We start from the raw sequence: 27,630 nt of genomic DNA, 5'->3' as shown, positions 1-27,630 counted from the left end.
TCCTCACATTAGGAAGTTGCATTTCAGGATAGTAAAGGACGTGCCTAGAAAAAGGCCTGCGGTACAGCCTTCCACTCCATATCCCCAGAAGCTTTTCTCCCCCAAACCAAAACCTCAGGGAAAACACCTCAGGGTTTTAGAGTTAGTGGGAATCAGAAATCTGGCTTATGGCTGTGACCTTGAACTTCCCTGGGACCCAGTTTCCCCCCATATACAATGACTGATGTTGGGCTAATTTATCTCCAAGGCACTGGGCTTGCTAACGGGGTCACTCACTTTCCCCAACATCTATCTGAACATGAATTCGCTCTGGTCAAGACGGTTTAGTTGCAGCTGAACACAAGAATGGGGCATGTGGGCTCTCCTAGTAGTGGTAGGTTCGTCCGGAGCTGTCCTGAGGCATGATGGGGAAGACACGTCTCAGGGGTCCTCCTTGTTGGCTGGCCAGTCCATTCTACCTGTCAGGGTCATTTGTGCAGTAGCAGTAGCTGGGCTGAGCCTGGGACTTAGGAGTGGCTTAAACTTAAATCGTGGTTCTAGGACAGAAAGCCCTGCGTGGGCCTCCTCACCTTATTTATGGCGGGGGCAATTTATCTCCGGCGGAAGCTCTAAGAGCCCTGTTGAAATGCTGATAATAATCATCGAGCCGAAAGCTCTTTAATAAGCAAGGCCGACTGTCTCTCGGAGTTACCCCAGGCACCTTTTCTCCGACCCTAGTTTTCCAAAAGGGCGAAGCAAAAGGGAGCGACGTCCTAGCTCGCGTGTTTAAATAGGGCAGCGGGCCAGCAGAGATCCGTGTTTCTCAAGTCTTTCCAAGAGCACCTCGCGTCCTGAATCGGCGCCTTCAACTCTGAGAAGTCGGGAGCCCCACAGAAAACTTCATGATTACAGCCGCGGCCACACACCCCGGGCGGCGGACGGGCGGCCTCGCTGGCTCCCCAGGAATGCGCCCCCTCCACGGCCGGCCGGCCGCCCCGCCCTTTCCGGGGGACCCCCGGCACCTGCGGCCTCCGAGTAAGGGTCCGCGCGCACGTCCGCCCGCCCGCCTCCCCTCCGCGTGCCAGGAGCCGGCGGTCGCCGGGCGCCCCTCGCCGCCTCCCCGGGGAGCTGGGGGTGGCGGGCGCCCCCCAAGCCCGGGTGGGCGGGGAGGCTCGCGGCGCTGCCCCGCGGCGGCGGCTCCCGGAGGCCGCACTGCCGGCGGCCGCGGCGGCGCTGCTCCCCTTGCTCGGTGCAGCTGCCGCCCTGCGCTTGCGCACTGGGCCACGGGCTCGCGGCGGCACCAGGCTTTGTGTGTGTGTGTGTATGTGTGCGAGTGTGTGTGTGAGTGTCTGTGTGTGTGAGTGAGTGAGCGGGCGGGCGGGCGCGAGTGTGGCCGCCGCGGAGCGCGAGCAGGACCCGGCGGGCGCGCTCCCCCAGCCTCTCTCTCCCCGCCAGAACCATGTCGGGCAGGTCGGTTCGAGCCGAGACCAGGAGCCGGGCCAAAGATGATATCAAGAGGGTCATGGCGGCTATCGAGAAAGTGCGCAAATGGTAAGCGGAGGCGCCTGCTCGTTCGCTCGTTCGCTCGCCGGCTCCGCGCCGCGGCCGCCCCCAATCCCGACACCAGATACAAAAAGCCGGCGGGGCGCATCGCCCCGGGCCGCCCGCGGGCCCGGGAGTTGAAGAGGGAGGGCGGCGTTCGAGCCGGGTCACCTGCGCGCGGCGGGGGCCGTGGCCGCTGCCCAGGTGCGCTCCCGCCTGTCGCCCACCTGGCGCGGCGGCGGCGGCGGCAGCCCGGAGGCGGCGGGCGCCCCGGGCCGGGCGGTGGAGCGGCGGGCAGTCCCCGCCGCGGCGCTCAGCTCCCGGGAGGGGGGCTCGGGGCCGGCCCCAGAAGCCATTTCGTTTTGTGCAAGTCACATGAAAGCGGCTTCCCGCGCGCCGGGGCCGTGATGCCGGCGGCGGAGGGGAGAGCGCGAGCTCCATTGTGCAGGCACCAAGCGGGCCGCCGCCGTCTCCGTCTCCTCCCCGCGCTCCCCGGGCGGCGCAGCGCCGGCCCCCGCGCCCTTGCCCGCGCCGGGCCTCCCTCTCTCCCTCCCTCCCTCCCGGGCTGGCTCGCTCGCTTGCTCCCCGCCTCCCAGGCCCGGCGCCCTCGAGTCTGCGGAGTTTGCAGAGCGCGAGCCGTTTAAATTTAGCGCTTTGGGCTGCCTGGAGCGAGGGCTCTTGGCGAGAAAGAAAAATGGGGGCGAGCGCGAGGAGGAAACGCCGGTGGCGGCCGCGGGGCCCGGAGCTCCGGGCGCCCTCCTCCCGCCCCGCTCTGCCCGGACCCGGACGTGGGGACTCGGGCGAGCGAATGTTTGGGGCCAGACCCCGGTCCTGGGCCGCGTCTGCCTGTCCAAAACCAGGAGCTCGTGTTTGTTTTGCGGAGAGAGCCGTTGTTTTTGTTTTCTGCGCGGGGGGCAAAGGGGGATTCGGTGTCGGCCGTGCGGGTTTCTCCAGCTCTCGGTAGATTCTGACCGGCGTGGCCTTGTAATTAAGACGACTGAACGTTTCCCCGGCCTCGTCCGGGTCTGTCTCGGAATCGGCCCGAGGGCCAGGCCCGAGGCGCGAGACGATCGCCAGGTTGGGGCAGACTTGTTGAAAACTCCCAGCTACCGGATTTCAACTTTATTATTTTTTTCCCACGGCCTCACCAGGGTCAGGGAGGGAGAGGAGCCGCCACGGCGTTCGAGTGTTAGCGCCCGCGGGCTCGTCCTGACCCTTTATTTAAAGCCTGAAAACCCAGCAGGCCCCGTGGCGGGCTTCCGTTTATGTTTGGGGGTGTCATTTCTTGAGAAACGCTTCGGTCTCTTAAAACCACTGGGGGCGAGCCTCCAGTCTAGCCGAGTCACAAGTTAGCTGTCCTTTCTGAGTCAAACCCAACAAAAAAGGCAAGAGGAAAATCAATAAAGTCCACGTGCTCCCGGGCCTCCTATGGAAAGGGCTGTCTGCAGATGGCCGGATGCCCGGCGGAGGGCTGGGTTTGGCTCCAATGGGACAAAGAATTTTCAGAACCGTGAGAAGGGGAGGCCTTCCAAAGTTGCGATCCAAGTCTTGCCTGCTGTGGGAGCTCCCCTGGTGCGCAGGGCGCTCAGTGCCCGGACTGGGGCCATTTAAAAATGGCAGAAACAGCTGCAGGCCAAAACACACACAGGAAAGCAAGCCCACAACCCCCTCTCCTGCGGGATTCCCAGAGGGCAGGCTGGAGTTGTCCCCTGCCTTAGTGCCTGTGCAAAGAAAGAACTGTTGTCTGGGCCTGAGTCCCTTCTGTCACCACCCTGGAGGTGAGACAGGGGTGGGGGCAAGCTGCATTTCTGTGCTGCGGGACGTGTGCTGGGGCCTTCTGCCCCAGGCTCCCAGCCTGGCAGAGGCTCCTGCACCCTGACAGCTGCTCCTGGAGTGCCCACCCGCCAGCTGCTCTGCAGGGAGGGCAGATGGAGCTTTGGGGTTTTCCACCCCAGGGGGCCCAGAGCAGTCAGCCCGCTGTGCCTGCTGTGGGCCAGGCCTGTGTTTGCGTGGGGAGAGGGGAGAACGGGTCTCCCTCCCTTTTTGTGTTTTGGGAAACTAGGTGTCAAGTCCTCTAAAGACCTCGGGCTTTGGGATCTCATGGCTGGGCTTCCAGTTCACTTCCTTGCTGTGACCTTGGGCTAACCATGCAACTTCTTTGACCATGGCGGCTAGGGGTGTCTCTGCTGCCTTCTCTCCTCTTGGAATAATGTCATGTCTCCAGAAGCACATATGCTACACACAGGAGTGGTCATTAAATGCTGTCCTTACTGTAAGGTAGAAACTTACATTTTGCTGATTTTTTTTTCTTTTTCCTGCCTATTCTGAGCTAAAAAGACCACCCTATTTCCTGGGTTTCCTCAGCCAAGAGAAGCCAAATCTCACCCTCATTGTGCCTTTAGAATGTGTCTTCCAGTCGGTCCTTGTGGTTTGGGGTTGTTTATTAACTGCGTGGCCAGCAACCATGCAGTTCACCACTGGCTGAGACACTAGGTTGCCAGATTTAGCAAATAAAATTATAGGACACCCAGTCAAATCTGAATTGCAGATAAACAATGAAATAACATTTTATATACTTTTATAGTGTAAGTATGTCCCATGCACTATTTGGGACATACTTGTACTAAAAAATTTTTTTCGTTGTTTGTCTGCAATTCAAATTTAACTCAGCATCCTGATTTGATTTTATTTTTTTAATCCAGAACAGAGGTGCCTGGCATACCACTCAGCCTGTAAGCCTAGGTTGGTATTTCTCCTCAGCCCGAGTGACCCCTAAAAATCCCCCACTTTGACAGCCCAACACTTTCCCTGCCCCTGGAAAAAGCCAGCAGCCAGCCGTGGCCACTCTGCCCGTAGCTGCCGGCCATTTCTCCTCTCCTTTCTGTGTGGTATCCCAGCAAGGCAGGCCGACTGTGAGGCTGCCAAAACATGGCTGAAGGAAGAGCAAAATGCTGAGCCCCTTTTTGGGAAACTGGGCCAGGGTTAGGAGACCCAGTGGGTGTGTGGAGAGGAGCAGGGGAGTGGCAGTCTCTGGGCGGGAGGCAAAGGCTTGAGCCTCCAAGTAGGCTTAGGCCTGGGACCCCTGGGACCTTGGTCTGAAGGGTCCCTCAGTGGCTTGTGAAGACAGAGAGGCCTGTTCCCTGAGACTTCCCACCCGTCCCTGGGGGAGGCGGAGGTTTGACTGTGCTAGGCCCTCACCTCGGTACCTCCAGGGGTACCCTCCGGCCAGGCACAGGGCAGGTCACGTGGGCCAGGGCCTAGTTAGGCTGAGGCCTCCTATGGTATCAGGGCCTAGCCCTGGGAAGTGGGTGTGAAATGAGGGATTCAGATCCCTCTTTGAGGGAGTCAGGTGATCCCAAGATGGTCTCCCTGGCTGGCAATCCCTTGGACCTGGACCTGGGGGAATTTTAGAATTTGGCCTTGGCCTAGAGAATCTGGGTCGAGGGGTGCTTGTGGTTTATACAGGAGCCTGTGCTGGGCATTTGGGGCTCTATTCGTACAGCTGGGACCTCATTGAGTCCTTTTGTCCCAGCGCCCAAGCCTGGTGGGGAAGAGAGAGGCACCGAAGCCTGGCTGGTTACGGGGGGCCAGCCAGGCCGGAGGGCTCAGGGCAAGCCCAGGGCAGCTTCGTGGCAAGGCTGGGCTGTGGCCTGGTGGTTGTGGTGAATCCAGGCCCAGTGGCCACAGGTGGTGAGACTTGGGGGATCTGAGAGAGCCACAGGGCCCTTCTGGAGAGAGCCATTGCTCCTCAGGCCATGTGGGCCTCTTGTGGCCAGGTCGTGTTTTGGGGAATAACCAAGAAACAATTTTTATGTGGGGTCTGACTTTTTTTTTTTTTTTTTAACTCTAGCAGTTGATCCAAATTTTTAAAAGTACTGTGCTGGCTAGACAAACCATGCCTGTTGGCTGCTTGTTTGCCATCGTGAATATAAGGCGTCATAAATATTGATTAATACCTTCCTTGGGGATTGGGGGACTGTATGTTCTAGGGTGATGAGTTTGGGGACCGTGGTGGGAACTGTCAGCTGCTCCCAAGTCCAGGTGTTGTTTCCCGAGGCACTGCCAAGCCCCCGGCTCGATGGCACACCTGGTGCTCACTCTGGTGACACGCCCCTGAGCCCCGGGGCCTGGCTCTTCCCGCGGGGCTGCCGGCCGGGCGGGCGGCAGCCCTGAGTTCCGGCTCCTAACGCTCTCCCTCTGTCCCGTAGTCCCTCAGCTTCCACGGCCAGAATTGCAACTGAAGAATGGTTTCTAATCTCTGGGTTCAGTTTGGAACTTGGGCCCAGAGGTCACCCGCTGGGGCCAAGGGAGGCACCAGAACCTGGCTGTGCTCAGCTCAGAACCTGCGGGGACCTGTAACCTCTCTGGGAAGCACCTGCGACTTCACCCGTTCACCCTGGCTCACTTGCGGCCTGCAAAGCCCGGATCTGTCACACTTTCTGCCCTGGGAGGTGTCCTATGTTGTGCAAGTCAATTACTTTTTTTTTTTTTTTTAAACAATCAAGCCTTGGATTTGCTAACCTACTGGGGCCCGGGTGAGGAAGGCAGTTGAGGGCTTGTGAGCACTGAGTGCCTTTGGCCATTTGCATAGGGTTTTAGCAATTTAAACTTCTTTGTGCAGCTTCTTCCACCGATGTGCTCTGTGGAATCATTTCTTAGTTTTTCATGGGAGACAGATGACAGAAGGGCTCTGGGGTCAGAGCCTGTGTCCAGCCCTGGTTCTGCCATTGACTAGCTGTGTGACCATGAACTAGTGGTATAACTTCTCTGGGCCTCCCGTTTCCCGTCTATAGAGTGGGGTGACAATAGTCCCCCTCTCATTGGCCTGTAGGCAGTTCTTGAGAGAGAGGGCATGTCAATAAAGCGCTTGTTTGGCACAAAGTAAGCCCTCAGCACACAATGCCCATTATGATTCTTTATTGCTTTGTCACCGAGGTTGTTTCTGGGAATGTCCCTGTCCCTTCCAGACACCTTCTGATTATTCAGAATGGAGGTGGGGAAGGACTGGGGTTGTGGATCATCCATCCTGCCTCCAGGAGGTAGGAGACAGGTGGGTGGAAACTTAGGTACCTGCCTTTCTTTAACTCTTTCAGGGCTAAAAGGGGCAGGGATGGGATCAGGGGGAGGCTGCTCCAGAAAGCAGTGGAACAGGGAGGGTTTGAACACTGGCTCTGGGGAGAATGACTACACCTCCTCATGCCTCAGTTTCTTTATCTGTCAAATGAGGAAGGTGACAGTTTGTGCCACGCAAGGTCATGGGAAGATGAGAGGAAATGTGTATAGTGCTTACCAGGTAGGAGACACTGGAAATGGTCATAGTAGAGTAAATAAAAGCCAGACCCTAGCTTCCTCCAGCAGGGGACGTTTGCAACCCGAGCAGGCGTAGTTTTGGGTGTGGAAGTGCCTGTGGTTTTGGTTAGCTGGTTTTTAGTGAGCTCGGGCACCCAGAGCTCGCAGTGGTGAAGGGGTGCTGGGTGGTGGTAATGGGTCCCACCAGCTTGTGAGGGCTGCTCTCCCACGGAGGGGGGACCCAAGGCTGAGGGATGGGTAGGGAGGCTGGACAAGGTGCCTGGCAGCCCGCAAGCAGAGGTGTTCATGCCACGTGTAGTTCTCGGCTTTGGTGGAACCCTTGTCACTAAAATCACTGAGGGCTCCTGGCCACCACGCCACCTACAGCAGGTGTGCATCTGGCCCCCACATCCAATGGGTGGTCCCTTGAGTCAGCTAATTTCCTCCTCGTGACCTCTCAGTTCTCCGAGATGGCAGAGCCTGGTGCGGGAAATGTGGACTTCAGGGCCCCAGCTGCCTGGTTGGAATCCTGGCTTTCTTCCTGGGGGGGGCTCTCCCTGAGCCTCGGTGTCCTCAGGCACACGGCCTCTGGCCATCACTCCCAGTGTTAGGGACAGGAAGTGACAGGACCTGACTCGTGGACTGCGGGAGGTCAAGGACCGAACTTGGGAGGCCGGAGTGATAGTCTGGAGAAGGATGATGCTCGGAGCAGAGTGGTGGCAGGAGAGCGCGGTAATTACTGTTATTTCCCTTAGTGGGGACCAAGCACCCCCTTTCCTTCTCATGGCTTGTGATTTGCTCCTCACCATAAACCTGCCTTTGGCAGCTGAGGGGCCCTGGGCACTGTCCCGCAGGAGTTTTGGAGGCAGCTGGGGGTGAGTAGGAAGCAGCCCTGCAGACATTAGGAGCTGAGACCCTGAAGCTCATGTCTAGGCATCTCAGAACAGAGGTGTCAGGTCTGGGAGCGACCCCCCGGCCAGCTGTGCTTCCCTGTCACGGTCCCTCGGTATCAACACTTGGACCCTGTTGGGTCTGAGGCCACTGGGTGTGCAGGTTGGCCCCTGCTCTCCGTTCCCCTTGGCTGATCTAACTGGCATTTGCCCGGAAGAGCCTGGGGCGGTTACTCATGCTGTCTGCTCTTGCTTCCTTCCCACGACTTCAGGGGCATGGCGGGGAGGGCAGGGCGAGCCCTGGGGGCTCTTGGTGAGGACCTTCCCGCCCCCACCTCCACCCCCACCACTGGTGTGAAGCCCTTTCCGCTGCCCAGTTCTCTTGGGCGGCCCAGGTCACTGGCTCTGTGGGGCGAAAGCTGGAGGAACCAGGGGCCTGAGTCTCTCCATCCAGAGGAATCATCCCAGTGGCAGCCCTGCCCACCCCGAGTCTTACCAAGCATTTCCTTCCAGGCACGAGGAAGTGTCCACATGCCTTGTCTCACGTAATCCTCATGGCAGCCTGTTAACCACATGGGGAAACTGAGGCTCGGGCTCGTGAAGTGACTTGCCCAGGGGCCCCCAGCTAGCGAGTGGCAGAGCTGGGATTCCAACCCTCGTTTGTGTGATTGGAGCATGTTCTCGTAGCCCCCCCTCCCCCGGAGCAGCCCAGCAGTCACAGCTGCTCCAGGGGAGTGCGGCCGTGCCCCCCACAAGCCTTCCCCCAGAAGCCCCCTGGTAATGGGCTCTTCCTCATCCTCTGCAGGGAGAAGAAGTGGGTGACAGTGGGTGACACGTCCCTGCGAATCTACAAGTGGGTCCCTGTGACGGAGCCAAAGGTTGACGATGTGAGTATGTAGGGCTGGTCCCCTGGGGTGGGGCTGTTTATCCATGCTCCTTCCCACCACAGGGAGAGGGGGCTGTCTGCTGCCACCCACCGTGCAGAGACCCCGGGGCCAAGGCCCCTTGGACAGCAGGAGGACCCAGCTTAGGGCTGGAGAGGCCCCTCCCCCCATGGTCCAGCCCCAGAGTTTGGCCCTCTGAGAGGTGGGAAATGTCCCCTAAAATCATCTCTTGGGGGCTGAGAGCCCCACAGTTTACCAGTGGGGACACACCTTAGTGCAGAGGTGTCCCCTCCCTGAGACCCTGGGCACTATGGTTTTGGGATGGATATGGTGGTACCCCCCCAGACAGGGAGACCCTCCCCCATCATTGTAGCGCCATTCCGGGCACCTGACCATCTTCCAGGCATTACCTTGTGGAACTGAGCTCTCTATCCACTCTGTATAAGTGAGGATACAGGATCAGAGAGGTGAAGCCATTTCCCCAGAGTCACACAGCAAGTGTTGGGTCTGTCTGACTCCAAAGCACATAGTCTCTCTACTCCTGGAGAGCCTTCTGGTGGTTGGAGCTGGTGGTAATGGGTGACCCTAGAGTGAGAGTTTGGTGCAGAGAAGCATGGACCATTTAGGGGGGCGGGGGTAGGGTTTCCAGGAGGGATTGTGGCTACCACCACTAGGGGGAGCCCCAGTGGCTGTGCTTGATTTCAGGGAGGCATCCACCACAGGCAGCTGCCCCACATCAGAGATAGCTTTTCAGCTTCCCCAGGTCAGCTACTCTCATTTCCAGACAAAATCCAGAATGGTCCCACCTACAGGCCTTTGCCTGGGCTGTTCCTCCTGCCTGGAATACCTTCTCCATCCATGCAAACAGCCTTCTCATCCAGGAAGATGGCTCATGCTGACCTATGTGCCTCTAGTCGTGACCGTGGTCATGCTTGGTAGGTTTCTAGGGGCCATAAGGCGGGGCTAAGCCTCTCTCCACCGTCTCCAGTGACCTGCCCTCAAGTCTTGGGTCTCCTTGCAGGGTTGAGGCTCCATTCCTATTCCTTTGATCACACGCTGGCCGCTGGCTGGGTCGGCTTGGGCTGAGAACGCGGGTGTTTGTCGTCCCTCCTGGGCCTGGCCTGGCTCATGGAGCCACCAAGGCACTGACAGAGACCGTCACGGCCTTTGGTGCCGGCCGTTCTGGAGGGAGAGCAGGGTGCAGCCAGCCTCCTCGAAGGCAGCTCCTGGCTCTTGCCCATGCTGTGCCTTGCACATCATTAGGTGTTGTATAAACGCCGCTTGCATTTGAGAAGACGTGGTCCCTGCTCTCAAGGAATTTATAATCTTGTTGGGGGAAGATAATTATAGAATAGCATGAAACAGACATCAGGGAAGTGCCAAATGGATTGTGATCAAGGAGAAAATGCAATATATGGGCTGTCAAGAAGGACTGGGCAGCCCAGGGCTGGGCAGAGAGCTCTAGGTTTGGAGTTGGACAGACCACCCCCAATTAACCTGTGATGCCAGACAGGTGACCTCACCTGCAGGGTCTTAGTTCCCTCTTTTGTGCAGTGGAGCAGTGTTAGTCAGCTCCTGGGGTTTCTGCCCCAGAGCAGAGGCAATATATCATACGGGAAGAACTCAGCCCAGCATGGCTGTGCAGACGGTGCTCAGATGCTGACTCGCCGTCATCTCTGAGCCAAGATGTACAGGACTCCTCCCCTCCCTCTATGGCCATGGGTCCCCCTTGCCTGGCCGAGCATTTGATCCCCAGAGAGTCTTGACAAAATGCAGGTTCCTGTGCCCTACCCCCGACAGCTGAATCCAAATCTCTGACGGTTGCAGTCAGGAATCTGCACTGGGAAAGGATAGCTTTTCGTGTTTTTAAACACCCAATAACAACATGGTTACACCATTTTTTTTTCTTCGGAACGCTTGACAATTTTATTCTCTTAAGTAGGTAAAACATGTTACACAATTCACACTTTTAAATCCACACTTTTAAAGTGTGCCCGCCAGTGTTGGTGTGCTCACAGTTGTGCAACCACCACTGTAATTCCAGAACATTTTCATCACCCCAGAAAGGAAACTTATACCGCCCTCCCCCTGCCAAGATCCTAGAAACCATCAGCCTACTTTCTGTCTCTATAGGGTTGCATATTCTTCAAATGTTACCTTTTTTAATGGTCTCACCTTTTTTATAAATCTGCTTCCCATCCCTGCACACACCGCCGACCCCACCCATTGTCTTTGCTTGGAGACAATGTCACTGTTTATCCTTCTGGAGAGCGTGTGCACACAAACAAACACGTAAACACACGTTCATTTATCCTCTTCCTTACCATCAGTGGCAGCATCCTGATCACGTGTTCTGCACCTTTCTTTTATACGTCTCGGAGATACTGAAATATTTTAACACGTGGATATTTCTGCAGATCATTCCTCATTGGTACAGAAAGAGCTGCCTCTTCTCTCTGATTGCTGCTTCCCACTGCATTGAATGAATGTTCTGTAATTTATTTAACAAGTCCCTTACCGATGGACACAGCTAGATTGTTTCCAACACGATTGTATTCCATCTGTAAGAAGTGGAACCGCACACAGAAGGCATTGCCTTCACCTCCCTTCTCCTCCCTGGGGTACCCCCTCACCTGGCCTCCAGGGTCACTCTGGGTGTCAGCTGACTGCACTTTGAGGAGGGCGGTCCCAGGAGCCTGATGATGGTGGAAGCATGTGAACTGTCTTTTCCATCCCTCACTGGGCATCACGGTGCCTGCTCCGGGCAGGGTGACCGTGGCCTTGTCCCCAGAGGAAGTTCCCCCCAGCCTGGGTGTCTGTGTGCCTGCAGGGGCTGCAGCCCCAGAAGCCTCCGCTCCACTGGGCCCTGTGATTCTGAAGGAGGTGAGGCCCCTCATGGGACGTGTTCAGATGCAGGCCAAGGAGAGCCCTCCAGAGATGTGGAGGCTCCCAGCGGAATAAAACATTCATCCCATTTCCTGGGGTCTTGCTTGTTCGCGCACACACACATGGTTCAGTGACTCGGTTTCTGCACCGTTTTCTCCTCCAGAAAAACAAGAACAAGAAAAAGGGGAAAGATGAGAAGTGTGGCTCCGAGGTGACCACTCCGGAGAACAGCTCCTCCCCGGGCATGATGGACATGCACGGTGAGTGCCCTGCCGTGCCGGCCCGCCGGCCCCTCTCCTGCCAGGCCCCTGGGCCATGGTGCAGCGCTTGGTCAGTCATGTTTTTGTTTTACCAGCAGGTTGGTTCGTATTCCAGGCAAGGGGTAGGAGGGCTGGGCAGGACCGGCGGCCTCCGTGCCAAGCAGGAGGTTCAGCGGAAGAGAACCCAGCCCAGCAAGCCAAGAATCATAAAATGAGCCAGAGACATAAAACATGACCTCTTTCTCACTTAGTAACTTGTGTCACCTCACAGGAGATACTCTGTTAGTCCTGTGTGCCCAGCAGGTTTTCTAGAGTATCTGTCTTTTTCCCTCCTAGGCCCGACGTATCATATAAATGACTCTAATTTCCCATTTCCTATTTTGCTTTGGCTGCTGGGAAGCTCTCACGGGATTTCTGACTTCAAGTTAATCAATCTGGGACCCTGGGACCTTCCCTTCCACATCGACAGTTTAACTTCCTTTGCTGTCGTATTTCAAAAGCTATATCCAGTTTCCCACTGATCAAGTCTAGGCTAAGGACACGCGCTAGCCGGTCTGCAGTTGTTTTGACATTGCTGGTGACTTTTTTTCCCTTTTTTTTTTTTTTGACATACTCTGTCCCCCTGGCATTGGTTAGCATCCCCACTCTCTGGGAATCGAGGAGACCCCTGGTCTGGCTTAGTTTCAGTCAATTCATAGAATTGCAAGCGAGAACGTTTTAGAGCAGAGGGCAAGATCCCATCCAGATTCACATCTGACTCCATCACGGTGTGATTCTGGGCTCGTTGTTGTACGCGTAGCCTTGGGTTTGTCTGTTTTAAGTCTGTCAAATGGGGGTGGTAATGCCTATTTCACAAGGTCGTTGTGAGTATTAAATAAGATAATCCCTTTAAGGCCTTGGCAGTCAGTAGCTAACATTTAAGAAACTGTCACAATGTGCCAAGCATCTCGCTAAGCCCATTTCATACATCACCTCATTTAATGCCGGGGTCAAGCTCCTGTGCACAGATGAGGAAACTAAGGCTCAGGGAGGTGATGTAACTTGCCCAGAGTTAGGAAGTTGTTTATAAATGCTGGTGCTGGCATCTGAGGTCCTTTGAAGGAGGCAGAATTCAAGTTCATGGCCACTAGCCTAGACTTAACACTCCAGAAAAATCTAGAATGCTGAGCAACCCCGGTCCCCGACTCAGGAGCCACGCTCCCCTTCCATTTCAGGATGTGTGCAGCCAAGAGAGACCAGGTCTGACTGCAGGGCACGTGGGGGTGAAAGCACAGGGGACGTTGTGGGCCAGGCGAGGGTTATTTGGAAGGCGGGAGGATGGGCACAGGAGGAGACGGCTGGGAGAGGGCGCTGGCATCCAGCTGTTTAGTCTCCAGCATCCACCTGAGGTCAGCCCAGATGTCAGGGTCGCGCTGTTACTGGGTTACCAGGCTAGGCTCGGGGCAGCTGGCTTGTTAAGCATTAGCGCTTACTGCCCTTAATTAGCATAACCCCGTGTGGGGACCCACGGGTTGAGCCCCTGCCTTCTCTGTTTCCTCACACACGTACATATGTACCTTGGCACAGCGAGGAAGTTAAGACATCCTTGAAAGGTGAATCAGGAGGACGTGCATCTTTTTCTTCGTAAGCCCCAAAATTCACTTAAAATCAGGTGCAACTTACCCCGTCGGGGCTGCCTGGCTGCCTGGCACCTCCTCGCCAGGTTGAGGCAGAGGACGGGCTCGGGGTTCGGAGCTGGGCAGACCACCCTGAGCCAAGGGCTCTGCTGCTGAGCCTCAGTTTCCCCAGCTAGTAGGTTGTTGGAACTGAATGAGGTGCCGCTAAATGCTCCTGCCTGGTGCGCGGCTCGTGTCGGTGCCCTGGACGGAGGAGGTGCCTTTCCTTTCCCCTCCCCTCCTCCCCACCCACCTTCATTTTTACAAAAACGGCCTTGGTCCCGGGGGCACAGCGTGGCCCAGAAAAGCCAGGTAAGACTGGAGCAGTATTTTGAAATCACCACATGGGTATTTATAGTTTAAAATGACTCTGCCCAAGGAAGGGGGTCCAGGGCAAGGAGGTACGTGCCCTGGGGTCCCCAGCGCAGGCCCTGACGCCTTTGCCTGGTGAGCTTTCTTCTTTTTCCTTTTTACTGTAAAAGGTGTTTACAACAGAGAACAGCAGAGAGAATAGTACGCTGAACCCCAGGTGCCTCCCACTTAGGTATTCGTAACATTGGGCCACGTTTGCCTCATCTGTTAAAAGTGTTTTTTTTCATTGAAATATAGGTTACGTGTAAAAAAAATACACAGCTCTTGGGTGCAAAGTTCAGGGGATTCTGACAGTGGTGTGCAGCCCCTGCCCGCGCGCTCTGCAGCGCATTTCCTGCATCATGCCATTCAAGTCTGTTCCTAAACACTTCAGTGTGCGTCACTGACAGGTGACGTTTGTGTCTACCCACTGTACCATTATCACTCCTAGCAAAATTAATTTCTTACTTTTAAACTCCAGACTGTATTCAGATTCCCCAGTTGTCCCCAGATGTCTCTCAGAGCTGGCACACTCCAATAGCATCCAGATAAACTTCACGCTGGTGCTGAGTTCGGTCTCTCAGAGTTCCCTAATCTGTAAAATGACAGTGAGCTTTCCTGCTGCTGCTGCTTTGTTCTTAATGGTATTGACTTGTTGGCCTGGGCTGGCAGTCCCGTAGAATTGTTCCTCTCCCTTTTATTGTGTACAAGTAGGATTGGTCTAGAGCTTGATCAGATCTGATGAAACGCTTTGGCGATGTTGTCTCGTGGGAACACACTTCGGGCTTTGCATTGCTTCGGAGCCAGGCCTGCACGATGCCAGGTGTCCCCTGAAGATTTGACATGTGCCGGGCCACCGTCTGTGGGTGGCTGCCCGAGCGAGCCGGCCGGAGGAGGTCAGGCGAGCCTCCAGCCCTCAGACCCTTTGGCCTGGCCGGAGTGTGGGGCGGCCCTAGGCGGGGGGGCCAGCTCAGAGGCCTCGGGAGGGAGAGGGGTGCAGCCGCACGGGCCCGGGGAAGCTGTGGTCCCACCCACCTGTCCTCAGCCTGTGGTTCTGTGCCCCGCCCCCCGCTCCCCCACCCCATGCAGATGATAACAGCAACCAGAGCTCCATCGCAGACGCGTCCCCCATCAAACAGGAGAACAGCAGCAACTCCAGCCCCGCTCCCGAGCCCAGCGCGGCTGTGCCCGGCGACGGCGCTGACGCTAAGGTGGACGAGGCCCAGGCCGATGGGAAGGAGCTCCCCGGGGCCGAAGGTAAGTGTCCTCGGGAGCTGGGCTCAGAGGGGCCTGTCTCCAGCGGGCCTCCAGCCAGGCAGCCGGATGGGTCTTTAAGGAGGCCCTGCCAAGTGCCAGCCCTCAGGAGGTGATGGTAGGAGAAAGGTAGTGCCTGGAGCTTGTTTTCTTGTAAGGCAGTTTTAAAAAATCTAGTATTTGGAAAATAAGTGCTTTGGAGAGTTATAAAGTAAGAAAGGGGAATAGGGTGGGAAGTCTTGACGTGTTATGGGGAGGGGTTGCCATTTTAAATAGGATGGTCTGGGAAGGCGACGTTAGAGCCAATGAGGCTCAGATGAGGCGAGGGAGCGAGCCAGGTGGATACCTGGGAGAAGAGCGTCCCAGGCAGTGCAAAGGCCCTGTGGCAGGAGCGTGCTCAGTGTGGCTGGAGAAGCGGGCACGAGAAGCTCAACAAGTGAGATGAGGTCAGAGAGGAGGTGGGGCCTCCAGTGTGGGGGCCCTTCTCAGACCCTGGTTTGTATGCCGAGTGAGGCGGGAGCCGCTGGGGGTTTGAGTGCCGTGATCTGAAGGATCACTTTGGTGGCCATGCTTGAGAGCAGGCGATGGGGAGGTCGGGGTGGAGGCAGGGAGACAGTGAGGGGGCTACTGCGGTTGTCCAGGGCGGGCAGGAGGCCGCGAGGAGTGTCTGAGTGTGGAGGACGAGTGTGGGTGTGCATGTGTATGTACAGGTTTGTTTATTTTGGGGTTTCTGGATGGTCTTTAAATGAAAAATTTCCAATATACAGAAAAATGGAAAGAACAGTATAATACTCTCTTGTGTACCCACAGCCCGGACTCTCCAGTTGTTAATATTTACTGTTTTTGCGTGTTTGTTCTTTGGGCTTTTTGGGGGGAGGGAGGGTGGGTTGGTTGGTTGGTTTTGCTTTGCCTAAAAATATTTTTTTCTGGGGCCATTTGACATTAAGTTGTAGACCTTACGACATTTTGTCTCTAAGCACTTTAAGTATCTTTTAAAAATAAGGGCATTCTCTTTATGTGACACCCAAGAAAATGAACAGTAGGTCCTGGTTGTCTAATCCGGAGGTTGTCTCGAAGGCAGAGGTGAGAGTGTATTGGTGGCTGGTGCCTGGGCTGAGAGAGGGGACTCGGGGCGACTCTCGGCCCAGAGGGATGACTTTACTGTCATCTTGATGGGAGAGGCGGTGGCAGGGCGGGGCCGGCTGAGTCTGGGGTGCCTGCTGATGCCCGAGGGCAGGCTTTGGGGTTCCAGGGAGGCATCCGGGCTGATGTGCTGTTACCCGGGGGGGGGCAAGGTGGCTGGCTAGGAGTCTGGGCTTCCTGGTGCTCCGAGAGGACATGCTTCTCCTCGGGAAGAAGGCCATCCTGTGCTGCAGATTAACTCACATCTCGTTCCCTTCCCTTCTGCACACGTCCCCAGTGTCAGCCCCAAGCGAGGCTCCATGCCCGCCCCAGGCCTCAGTCACAGCTGAGTCCCACCTCCTGACCCCCAAGAACTTACAGGCCAGACAAGCATTGACACTGAGAATGACAGTCTACAGACGAGACCCAGCATGTGGTATGTGGGTGTGACCACGGAGCCCAGTGGTAGTTTCATTTTTAATTGGAACTTGATGCCAAAGTTTAAAAATTGAACAATTTCACTTAAAGTAAGATCAGTTTCTAGCTTCTCTTGTACAGTCAGAAGATCTGGCAATACTGAACCTATGTTTCCATCAGGCAGCCACCAGCTAGAGCAGAGATGGCTGCCCCTCCAGGGAAGACCGAGAGGACCTACATTCACTCGTTACCACACTCCCCACCACTCCCTCTTGTCCCTCTGACACTCAGGCCAAAGGCAGTGGCCGTGTATTACCCCGTGATCACTGTTGCTTTTCTTGTCATAGATGTAAAAGGAAAATTCCTGAACTTCCTCTACCAAGAGTAGAAAAGTAAGAGGCCAGGAGGCTGGGGGATGCACATTTATTTGTGTCTGAATTAAACAGCCTGCTTGACTCATTTATGGCACTGCCTGGCCCCAAAGGGGGCTTTTGAGTTCGTGATCAGATGCTATACAGAAAGGAGGTCTGGAGGCCTCTGGGAAGGCTCCCTGGAGGAGGTGCTTTGACTTGGGCTTGAAGGCTGAGCAGGGATAGGAGGAGACCAAGTAATCCAGGCAGAAGGAACCACAGGGCAGCACCTGGGGCCGTGCGGGCAAGGTACCCACGTGCCAGTCGGACCTCCGGGCAGGGTTGGGGATGCAGGACACGAGAAACAATCCCGAATTAGGATGCAGGCTGAAGCACCCCTCCCCAGCTCTCCAGTGTCCTCCCTTCCTCAGGGTGGACCCCTGTTGAGCCTGTTCTGTGGCCTTCCAGAGTTTCTCTGCACCTACAAGCATCTATCTGAGCTGATAACCTCTGTTTTTAGAATGCTTTCACTTAACGGTCACCATGGAGATGGTTCCATGTTAGGACACACCTGTTTGGCTTACTCTCTTCACCGGCTTTTCATTCGATGACATGAACGTGCCACGATTTACCTAAATAGTCTCCGCGTTGGTGGTCGAATGGGTTCTTTCTTTTTCCTCTGCAGAGTCTCGTCTGCGTGTCTCCACATCTCGGCTCAGGTGTGAGTGGCTGTGTAGGACCCGGCCCTGGGGGGAGGACCGTTGAGTCAGAGGGTGCAGGGGCTTAAAGCGTATGTGAGGCCTGTGGGGACTTCCTCCAGAGAGCTGGTCAGGGACCGGCTGTCCCCCAGAGCAGGCCTTTCAGCCTCTGCGCTGTCGGCACTTGGGGCCGAGCAATTCTTTGCTGTGGGGGTGTCCCGGGCATGGTGGGTACTGCGAAGCTTCCCTGTCACTGGATGCCAGTAGCATGCTCCAGCCCCAGTTGTGATGCCAGAAATGTTTCCAGATGGGGCCAGGTGTCCCCTGAGGGGGTGGGGGACAGAATCTCCCCATTGGGAACCACTGTCCCCGGGGCTTTGATGCAGCCTTCCACTGTGTACGGCACATGGGCATCTGCTCTCGTCCCCCCACGGGGCCCCCGAGCCTTCCTGGCAGAAGGTGGTGGAGCCGAGAGGCTGGGACAGGGCTGTGGACACAAGACGAGCTGTCACCTCTGGGCCGATACTTGCTAGCTGTGTGGCCTTGGGCTGGCAGTGTCACCTCCTGTGTGCCTTCCTGTTTCCTCGTTCATAAAATGAGACAGATAAAAGTGGCCTCTCTCGTCGGGTCACAGTGCAGGGCAAGCACCAGGCAGGAAAGGAAGCAGCGTGCTCGGCGGGGCTGGCGTGGGGGATGGGCTGGGAGCCATCTCCACCCACGGGGGCCAGGTGTGGGCCCCGGCTTCTACCCGTCCTCTGTGCTTTCTGGCCATGGCCTGCTCTCTCCCATGTCTGGGTCTTTTTTTGCCCTTAAAGGGCCAGTTAAAGTTCAGCTGGAGGAATTACGTCTTGGGTCATAACTGCCATGTTTGGGTCACTGCCACCCCCACCCACCTCCTTAGGTCCAGGTGGGAACACACCTGGGTCCTCTCCCGGCCACCCCAGGCCTCCAGGCCGGCACAGTTGCCCGGCTTTGCTCAGGCCAGACCACCCCATCGGCCCAGCCTACCTGCCCATTGTCCGGGGCTGCCCGGCTCCCGTGGGAACAGGGCACGAGGCTGAGCCCCAGGCCTCCCCAGGTGGGGCTCACTGCCTGTGAGACCGGGTGGCTTGGCCGCCAGCTGTTGACCTTGCTTTGAACTTGTTTACTACCGAGTGAGTTCAGGGAATGACATAATGTCCAAACTCCCTAGACTAAATTTAGGCCCCAGGAAAATAATGTCCTCTGGGTGCATTCCAGCACCGTTCGCTAAGAATCAGGCTGCCCCACCGAGGCCTTGAATGCTCCACAGGCAGCAAGGCCAGTCCCCGCTGAGCTCTCGGGCCGGGCAGGGGTCAGCATGACTCTGGGTGATCGGCCACCTTTGTGGTTTCTAAGCCTGCATCTGGGGCCCCACCTCCCTCTTCACCCTGCGAATCTCAGTATGCAGGCCGAGAGGGAACTGTGGTCAGAGATGGGGAGGATGGTAACAACTGAAAATGTCTGTAAAGGAAACACAGATATGAGATAGAATATAGCATTAGTGTGGATTTTCCCTTTTTTTTTTCTAATTGAGACGAAATTTACACAGCATCAAAGTAACCGTTTTGAAGTGAACAGTTCAGGGGCATTTAGCACATTCATATTGTCGTGCAGTCATCACTGTCTAGTTCCACGTTTCCGTCACCCCAAAGGGAGACCCCGCACCCTTGAGCTCTCACTCCCCTCTCCCCCCAGCCCTTGGCAACCCCCAGTCTGTGGTTTCAGTCTCTATGGGTTTGTCTTTTCTGGACATTTATTTCATAGAAGTGGAATCATACAGAATGTGGTCTTTTGTATCCAGCTTCTCTCAGCATCATGTCGTCAAGGTTCATCCGCGTTGTAGCCTGTGTCAGTGCTTCGCTCCTTTTATGGCCGAATCGTATTCCGCTGTGTGGCTGGAACACTTTTTGTTTATCCATTCATCTGTTAATTGACACTTGGTCCGTTTCCATCTTTCAGCCATCGTGAGTGGCGCTGCTCTGATCATTTGTGTACAAGTATCAGTTGGAAGGCCTGTTTTCAGTTCTGGGTCTGTACCTAGAAGTGGGATTGCTGGGTCGTGCAGGAATACTGTGTTTAACTTCTTGAGGAACTTGTGCTAATACGGATTTTAAAGGTAACACTAAAAACAGTGAAGAAATGTCAGGTTGTTGGGGAATTTGGTTCTCTGCCCTAGCAATCCCACACTTACTCCCATCTGGGGTCATTTCGCTGCTTGGGTACCTCTCCTGTCATTCCATTGAATCCTCACTGCACACAACAGGGTGGCTGTTGTCAACCTTGACTTGACGCAGGGTGGGGATCTGAGACTGAGAGGCTGGCTTCCGAAGGAGGCAAGTGGCAGAGGCAATATTGGTATTAGAACCCAGAAATGTCTGTCAGCCCTGTGTCCCCCGAGACACCAGCTTGTAGGCGGAGCCCAGCCCTGGTGAGGGCGGATCCCTGACCCTCCCGTGGCAGCGGGAAAACCCTGCCCACACCCTGGCGGGGCGTCAGGTCTCCTGGCACTGCCCTTGAGAGACCAGGGCTGCTGGCCTGGGGAGTAAGAGTCTGTGTCAACCTGGGATGGATGGGCTGGGAGGTCAGCATCCTTGGAAGGAGGGCTGCAGCTCCTTCCTGCCCTGGTCCCCACCCCTCTGTGCCCCTCCAGCCTCAGGCCCTGGAGCGCTGCCAGCTTTCCCGCATGCCCCAGATTTCTTGCTCACTTTAAAACTTAAGCCTGGAATTGTTTTCCCCTTGGTTACGCCTCTGCCTCAGAAACCCCAGAAAGTAAGGCATTCGTGAGTATTGTAACGCGCTTTTTAAAAACTGGGGTGACATATGTTGTTGATGTCTTGAGTGCAAGCAGAGCGGGGCCCTGGGTGGGTTGGTGCTGCCCCACCCGCTTCCCCGTGCGCTCTGCGCCCAAAATAAGCTTCAGGTGCAACCGCTGCTACCTCTTCTTCCAGAGCTGCACACAGCCTGCTAAGGTCTGCACCTTCCTTCTGCTAAAGGTGGGGGGAGCAGGGAGACTGATGCATAAGAAAGAGCCCAAATAGCCGGCGAAACAAGATTCATTAAATAAGTGATTGCTTGATAGAATGCAGCGCAGCCATCTTGCAGACTCTTGTACTTACAGAATTTTTAAGGATGTGAGAAATTCTTCCAAAATACTATGGGATCCTATTTGGGGAGAGTAGAGAACTGTATGCACGTAGGGAGAAAATATCTGGAAAAATGGGAATAAATCCTCTACAATGTTAGTGGCATGGTAGCCGTGGGTGGCATGAGATAATCAGTGATTTTATTTTTTTCTGTATTTTCTGTTTCTTGCAATGATAAGTCATTGCTCAGACAAACAGAAAAATATCCATATTACCAAGACAAATGTTTACAGAGGGGCAGTTACCTCTGGATTCCCCAGTTGGAGAAGGCAGGCTCGGGAATGGAAGAGGGAGGAGTCAGCAGCCATGATGGTTGGAGTGTGCTGTGTCCACCAGAGGGCGCCAGGTGCACGCAGCACAAAACCCACAGCATCCTTTAGATGGCCTGTGGGGCCCTGGGCAGGTAATAGGTGTGCAGGGGAAAGGGTTGGAGGCCCCAGGGCTAGTGTGTGGCCTGGCTACTTAAAACAACATCCCCCCCAAAATAAGCAAGAGGCTTCCCAAGCCCCCAGCTCCTTGCAGTCCTGACAGACCGCCTGGCCATAAAACTACCCAGTGCCAGGTATTTTTAGTAATTGGTCCATCTGGCTCCGCATCTCACGTGTCTGAAAACAGCTTCTGTCATCTTGCTTTTCCCTCAGATGCTTCTGACGAGCAGAATTCACAGTCCTCAATGGAGAACTCGGTGAACAGTTCGGAGCAAGTAGAACGGCAGCCGTCTGGGGACTCGGGTCTGGCTGCAGAGACGTCCACAATCTCTCAGGTACCTCGCTCGAGGTCTCAGAGGGGCAGCCGGATCGGCCGGGAGCCCGTTGGGGTGTTGGGGGTACGTTGAAAGGTGTTTTGTTGTTTTTTCGTTGTTTTCTCTCTGGACAACTGGAACTGTCCTGTATTCATTGAGCAGGATTCACAAGCATCCTTCTGTGTCCCAGGCTGGCCACGGGGGCCACGGTGAAGGACGAGACACAGGGGCCCGGCCCTTGGGGAGGGTCTTTTATCCCAGCCTCAGCATCGTCACTTTGTATATTTGAGTCCACAAGAGCATTGCCTGGTCTCAGTGACCCAAAGTCAACTTCCTTAGAGCTGGGAAGAGAGGTCTTTCAGAATCCTAAATGCTGGGTGCATCTCCCTCTGGAATTTTACAACTGACCAGTTTTGCAACTGAGCACACGCCCCCTGCTTGGACCCCTTTCTGGGTCGTCACTCTTTGCCAGAATCTAGTCTGACTTAGTGCAGAAGCAGGTAGCCCGGTGGACAGGACAGAGCATACCTCCCGCGTTCGAATCCCAGGTCCTTCCATTGGCATACGCTGAGCCTCAGTATCTCCAGCTGCCAGAATGGGCTAATGTACTGTCTTGGGGCCAGGGTGCAGATGAGAGGAGAACGTGGGTAACACACTTACCGTAGAGCTGGACGCAGGAGAAGCCTCAGTGCTGCCTTGGCTCCCATTCTGATTTTTTACTGTCAGCCCTCTGTGCTCATCTAAGAGGACTAGGGACACAGAGGCGTCAAAACCTCAACCAGTGAAACTGTTTCCACTTTGCTGAATATTTTCCTACCTGGGGAGAAACTGGCAACGAGTAGCAGCAGAAAGAAGGGACAGGGCTTGGTCTGTACTCTGCGGCACCTTCAAGCAGATTCCAGACTCTCAGACTAGACATCTTCATTCCCTTGGATCTGCAACTCCCTCTCATCCTACAGAACACTCCTCCGAAGGCCCAGGACACAGGCAGTGTCCATGAAAGATGTGTTTGCAGTGGTAGGAGGTCGGTCACAACCTCAGTTTGTCGAAAGGGTGAGATAAACCTGGGGTCGTGTATAAAACAGCCCGATTGGGTAAAACAGCTGTTCTAAAGAATGTGTTGACTTCCGTACAGAGAGCGAAAAAGGAAGTACTCTCACAATGTGAAATGAAAAAAGCAAGGCAGAGTCTCGAGCAGAGCATGAGCCCATTTGATTAAAAATACAACAGAGATCAAAGGCTGAGGTAGCGCTGGTCACACGAGGATGTCATCAGGGATCTCCTGGCCTCTTGAACCCAGTGGAGGAAAGACCGGCTTGGAACTTGGATCCACACCCTGAGGCTTCTAGTGCTGGAAAGTCCAGGGGGCTTCAATTCTGATGTGCCCCCAGCTCCACACCCATTTCCAGGGGACCCAGACCTGCAACGGGACCTCTTCGGCCGTTTTCTCGTGCACGCAGACCCGCCACTTGTCTCCAGAGCTGCTGGGTGTGTGAGCAAGACCAAGGGTGCGCGGCAGTGAAGCAGACAGCTTGACACTGAAGCTCAGCCTCTTCTGTTTAAAAAAGAATGTTTCCCCACCCCCTCCCTCCCCCCTCCCCCTGCTCCCTCCCTTAGGCAGAGCAGCTCAGCCTCTCGGGTTCTGCTCCCGGGCTCCCACACTGTCCCCCACCACACACGAGCTCTTCCCCTGAACGGGATCCCCATCCTCGGAAGGCACAGTGGCCCCCGTTCTCGTGTTACACTCAGACTGAGCTTTTATTGCTTTTGTGTTAAGAAAAAGGGCAAGGAAAGAGAGGCAGCTCTTCCTGCCTCCGTGCGATACTTGGTCTCAGAGTTTGCCTCAGAAACTCAGAGACATCCTGCGTCAAAGCCCAGGGGTTTCTATTTAACGTTTTTTGGGCACCCACTGTGTACCAGGCAGTCAGCCAGATACTAGGGACCCAGGGTGAGCCAGCAGACATGGTCCCTCCTGCCCTCCTGGGGCTCCTGATGGGGTTGGGGAGACAGGGACAGCGCCGGGGTGCAGCGGACACCAGCGGGTCCCAGAGCTGTGCTTCTGGCCCCAGGAGAATGGGAGCTGGTGATGCAAAGAAGCCTAATGTGGGCAGAGGCCAAGGGGAGCTGGGGGAGAGCTGGAATTTGAGGGATGAGAAATCAGGATCGCGCAGGCAGGCTTTCTAGGCATAGGGAACCGAGGTGCACAGGCCTGGAGGCAGGAGCCACCCTGAGTAACGGAAGGGGAGGCCAGGGAGCTGGAGCCTGGCGGACAAGGAGGAGCGCGGCAAGACGAGGGGAGAGGGCTTCTCGGCCTGTCGGGCAGCTGGGGTTTTGTCCTCAGGTCAGTGGGACCGTGCCCACGGGTTTTCGTCTGTGTTCAATTTCTCTTTTGAGAAGATCGCTCGGGCTACGCTGAAGGCAGGGTAGGGCGGCTCAGGTGCGGATGGGGCGGCGACAGAGGGGAGAGTGGGTGGGCCAAGGGTTTCTGGAGATGGAGCTGAGGGAACTTACTGTTAGGCTGGGCATCAGAGAAGGGAGGACCCCAGGGTACCGCGCAGCTGCATCCCAGGCAAAGGGCAGCGGGAGCGCCGGTTAGGATGGGCAAAGTCAGGAACTGGAGTCAGTGATGGGTTAGATTGGAGATGCCAGAGGTGGTACAGTGAGAAAGTCGAGGGAGCGGCGGATGAGTGAGTGTTGAACCTTTTTAAATTTCGAGTCATGGGACTTCTTGGGGATCTGGTGGCAACTGCGGACCCTTCCCCCAGAATAACTTACTTGTGTACATTTCACAAATGCTGGGTGTCTGCCTCAGGCCAGGCTCCTGTGCTGAGCCCTGGGTGAGCAGTTGTCAACACGGCCAGATTGGTCTAGCCTGTGAGCTTGGAGAGGTAAACCTGAAACCCTGCGTAGATAATTACCCTGTAGTTACAGAGATTGGGAGACTGGTCATGGGGAAACGGGTGGGTGTGGCGAGCAGGGAGAGTTTAGAGGCACAAGGGGCGGAGTGATGGGTGACCTGGGCTCAGTGGACACAGGAGGAGTTTGGGTTTGAGGCGCCCCGTGGATCTGCGAACCTTTTCAAGTCCACACAAAGGCCACAGAGTTAGAACCACGGGTCAGAACCACAGACGCCCACCCTCCGTGCCTTCCTGGGCTGACCTGCCACCTCCTGCTGACTTGAGTCACTCTCCTGGGGTGTCAACCTGTGTTTCTCTTTTCTTCCTCTTCCCCCAAGGATTTGGAAGGAGTGCCACCCTCCAAAAAGATGAAACTGGAGGTTTCGCAACAAAACTCTGAGGAGATGTAGACGCCGAGCTCAGCCCTCTGTCCCCGTCTCACAGGAGGCGTGTCAGCAGGCTTAACTCTAAAACAACATCACCCGAGCGGATCCCTGTCGGGTGCGAAGGGAACTACTAACTTTTCAAGTTTACCAAGTGCGAATCCAAGAAAACCTAGAGCGGCGTAACTTCTCAGACACTGAAGAACTCTCTGCTGTGAAGTGAAACACTCGAATCTTGAAGTGACTGTCCTGGGGAAAGCGGGGTGACAGCTCAGGAGCGTCTGCACACTGTCTCTGAAGCCAAGATTACATTTGTGTTGCTGCTGTATTTTTTTTTTCCCCACTTCTCTATTTAACGATATAAGCTATTTGAGGGTGGTACCAATCAGGAATTCACTTTTTCGTCGGGGCTTTTCACTGTTCAACTGATTTCTTCCGCTTTCTTTTTTTGTGCCTTGTGCCCTTGAGGTGACCTCTGGCATGTTTTCCTGGTTGTTTTGCATCTCCCCTTGCAAAGTGCCCTCTTGGTTCAGTTCGGGCAGCCATTGCCCCGGTCCTTGCATCTCTCTCCTCCCTGTCCCAGGACTTCAGCATCAGGAGCGGACCAGGCAGGGAGAAGGAGAGCTCGAGGCTGCAGAAGAGCAGGACCTCCCCAGCCACCTGATTTCTAGGTTCAGGGGTCTCAGGGGCACGCCCAGAGCCCCAGGAAGGGGCAGCACCAGCCTCCAGGGTCTGAGGAGTCACCGGTGTCAGGGCGACTGTCCCCAAGAGCTTCCTCGGGGCGTCTGAGGTTGAGGTTTCCAAGCCCACAGCGGCCCAGCGGACACACACAGACCTTCTATTGTTCTGGCACTTCCACCCTCTGCCCCCATCACACCACTTCTCCCACCTCTCCTGAGACAGACGGAATGGCTTCTGTGGCTGACTGCAGGGTTGTCTCTGTTAGAGGCGGAGGAGGCAGGGAGCAGATGGCAGGAATGGCTGGTGCTGAACTTTCTCTCATAGGACGTCGCTTGGATTTCAAATCCACAGTTACCTGCTGCCCTTGCCTCCCCCCTCCACCCGGCCCCACCCGCAGGGGAGGCAAGATTGTGGTCGGCCAGAATCCAAAATCTGCTTGCTTCTGCATAACGTTCCCCACTCCCAGAGCCGACAGTTGAATCGCATCTCATTCCCAGGGTGGGGAACGGGCGTCGAAGACCAGAAACAAGGCACCAAGGAACTGGAGAGCTTTGCACTTCTCCAGAAAGGGGCCATCGGGTCCCTCCCCGCCGCCTCCATCCCCCACCTGCACTGGGACAGCTTCCTCTCACTGAAACAGAGATGCCCCCCCTTGGACAAACTGCCTACGTGCTTGGTTCTGAGGCCTCTTAATTCCTATACAGACTCCTCAGACCTTAACCCTTCTCCTGAGCTTTCTTTACTGCACTGGAGTTCCAACTCCCTTCGAGTTGTACGGGGGGGAGGGAGGGTTCCGGGTTTTGTTGTTTGTTTGTTTGTTTGTTTGTTTGTTTTTCCTGCTCGTTCGTTCGTGTTTGTTTTTGTTCCGGCTAACTGGTGCATATTCGGGTGCCGCCTTTCACGTGTGGGTCCCTCCTGACCACCATGGGAAGTGTCTGCCAGATTCCGTTTTCTAAGAGTTTCCGAGGGTGAGGCTCTGATTTTTTTTTTTTAAGGGAGCCAATCTATTTCCTGCACTTCAAGAAGAATCAAAATGTTCCTGAATTTCAAATACCTCATGCAAAAATGTCTCCTGAAATAAGGGAAGGAAAAAAAAACACAAACTTTGAAAATCTTAATGTTGACGTTAGTGATACCGAAAGGTTTCTGTCTTAAAAAAAAAAAATCCTTATGAATTTTGCCCCTCAGGCGGTCAGTTCTGTGGAGAACTGTGTTCTGCGTTACCTCTTAGCTCTCAAGGCGGCTTTACCTCCAGATCCTGTAGAGTTAGAGTTAACTTTTTTCTTTGCAGCAGAACTCCATTTTGATGAAAGATGAATTTGGATATTAATTTCCTCTTCTTTTTGGGAAACGAGGGGTTACAACCAAGACAGCTGAAGGAGAATCTCACACACACGCACCCACGGAAACAGCAGGGTCCTCTCTCGACAGGCAGGGGGAGCCGACGTGGCTGAGGACGACTGAGGACGACATCGGCGATGCTGAGGCTGTCATTTGTTTTTCTCTGAAGTGCCTGAAGGTAGGAATGGGCCAGGGGTCGGGGCCGACCGGGCCCCGCCACGGCCACGGCCACGGCCACGCCAGGCAGACTGCCCGCGGCCCTGCTCTCCATCCACGCTGGCCAGGAAGGCCCTCCACGCGGGATGACGAGACTGCAAAAATCCAGACGTGCTTCCTTCCCCGCCGCGGCCGCCCCCCGGAGCCGCTGCTCCCCACCCCGTCCTCCCACCACAGAACCTAAAACCTTTCAGCGGCCGAGCCAGGGCCGGGGGTCCTAAGCGAATGCCTTCCGTGGACACCGAGGCCCCGCGGCCTAAAGGGCTCCCAGGGCAAACTTATTCCCCCAAAAACTTGAATTTGGGGATGCTGCAGCTACACATTCCACAAAGTGCTGGCACTTACACCCATAACCCGAAGGCAGTAGACCGACGTGTAGGGTGGTGACCTCCCATTACGAACGACGTCATGGTTTGGAATGTTCGTTATCAGCAAGGACCTGGTTGGAGGTATAAAGACCTTTTTTTCACCGTTACCTAATTTTTTTTTTCTTACGACTTTTTTTTTTTTGTGTGTGTGTTGTACAGCAGTATAATTTTTCACTTATTTATTCCATCAGTAGATATGGTTTGTACAATGTACAATGGTTCCATTTCAGAAAATAAAAAAAAAATTTCAAATCATGAACA

At 55.3% G+C, this 27,630-nt stretch overlaps 1 protein-coding gene across 5 annotated transcripts in view; it reads left to right on the top strand.

Annotated features, from left to right (window-relative positions):
* The first annotated feature begins 1,076 nt into the window (after positions 1-1,076).
* Positions 1,077-27,630, top strand: part of BCL7A (BAF chromatin remodeling complex subunit BCL7A) — a 33,065-nt gene continuing 6,511 nt past the window's right edge. For 3 of the 5 annotated variants that reach the window (XR_012503716.1, XR_012503717.1, XM_074356754.1), the window contains exons 1-5: positions 1,077-1,530; positions 8,506-8,587; positions 11,634-11,730; positions 14,826-14,993; positions 21,383-21,504. Coding sequence is in view for 3 of the 5 variants with exons in the window: in XM_074356754.1 (XP_074212855.1) it covers positions 1,439-1,530; positions 8,506-8,587; positions 11,634-11,730; positions 14,826-14,993; positions 21,383-21,504 (561 nt within the window). In the remaining 2 variants the exon portion in view is untranslated. Of the gene's footprint in view, positions 1,531-8,505; positions 8,588-11,633; positions 11,731-14,825; positions 14,994-21,382; positions 21,568-24,718; positions 27,629-27,630 lie in introns of those variants that run through there. The other 2 variants (XM_074356755.1, XM_074356756.1) reach the window with 2 other exon arrangements.

This window comes from Camelus bactrianus, chromosome 32 (assembly GCF_048773025.1).
Source record: "Camelus bactrianus isolate YW-2024 breed Bactrian camel chromosome 32, ASM4877302v1, whole genome shotgun sequence".
NCBI classification, from domain to species: domain Eukaryota; kingdom Metazoa; phylum Chordata; class Mammalia; order Artiodactyla; family Camelidae; genus Camelus; species Camelus bactrianus.
Note: the sequence above shows the minus strand (reverse complement) of the source record. Positions and strands in the feature narration are given on the sequence as shown.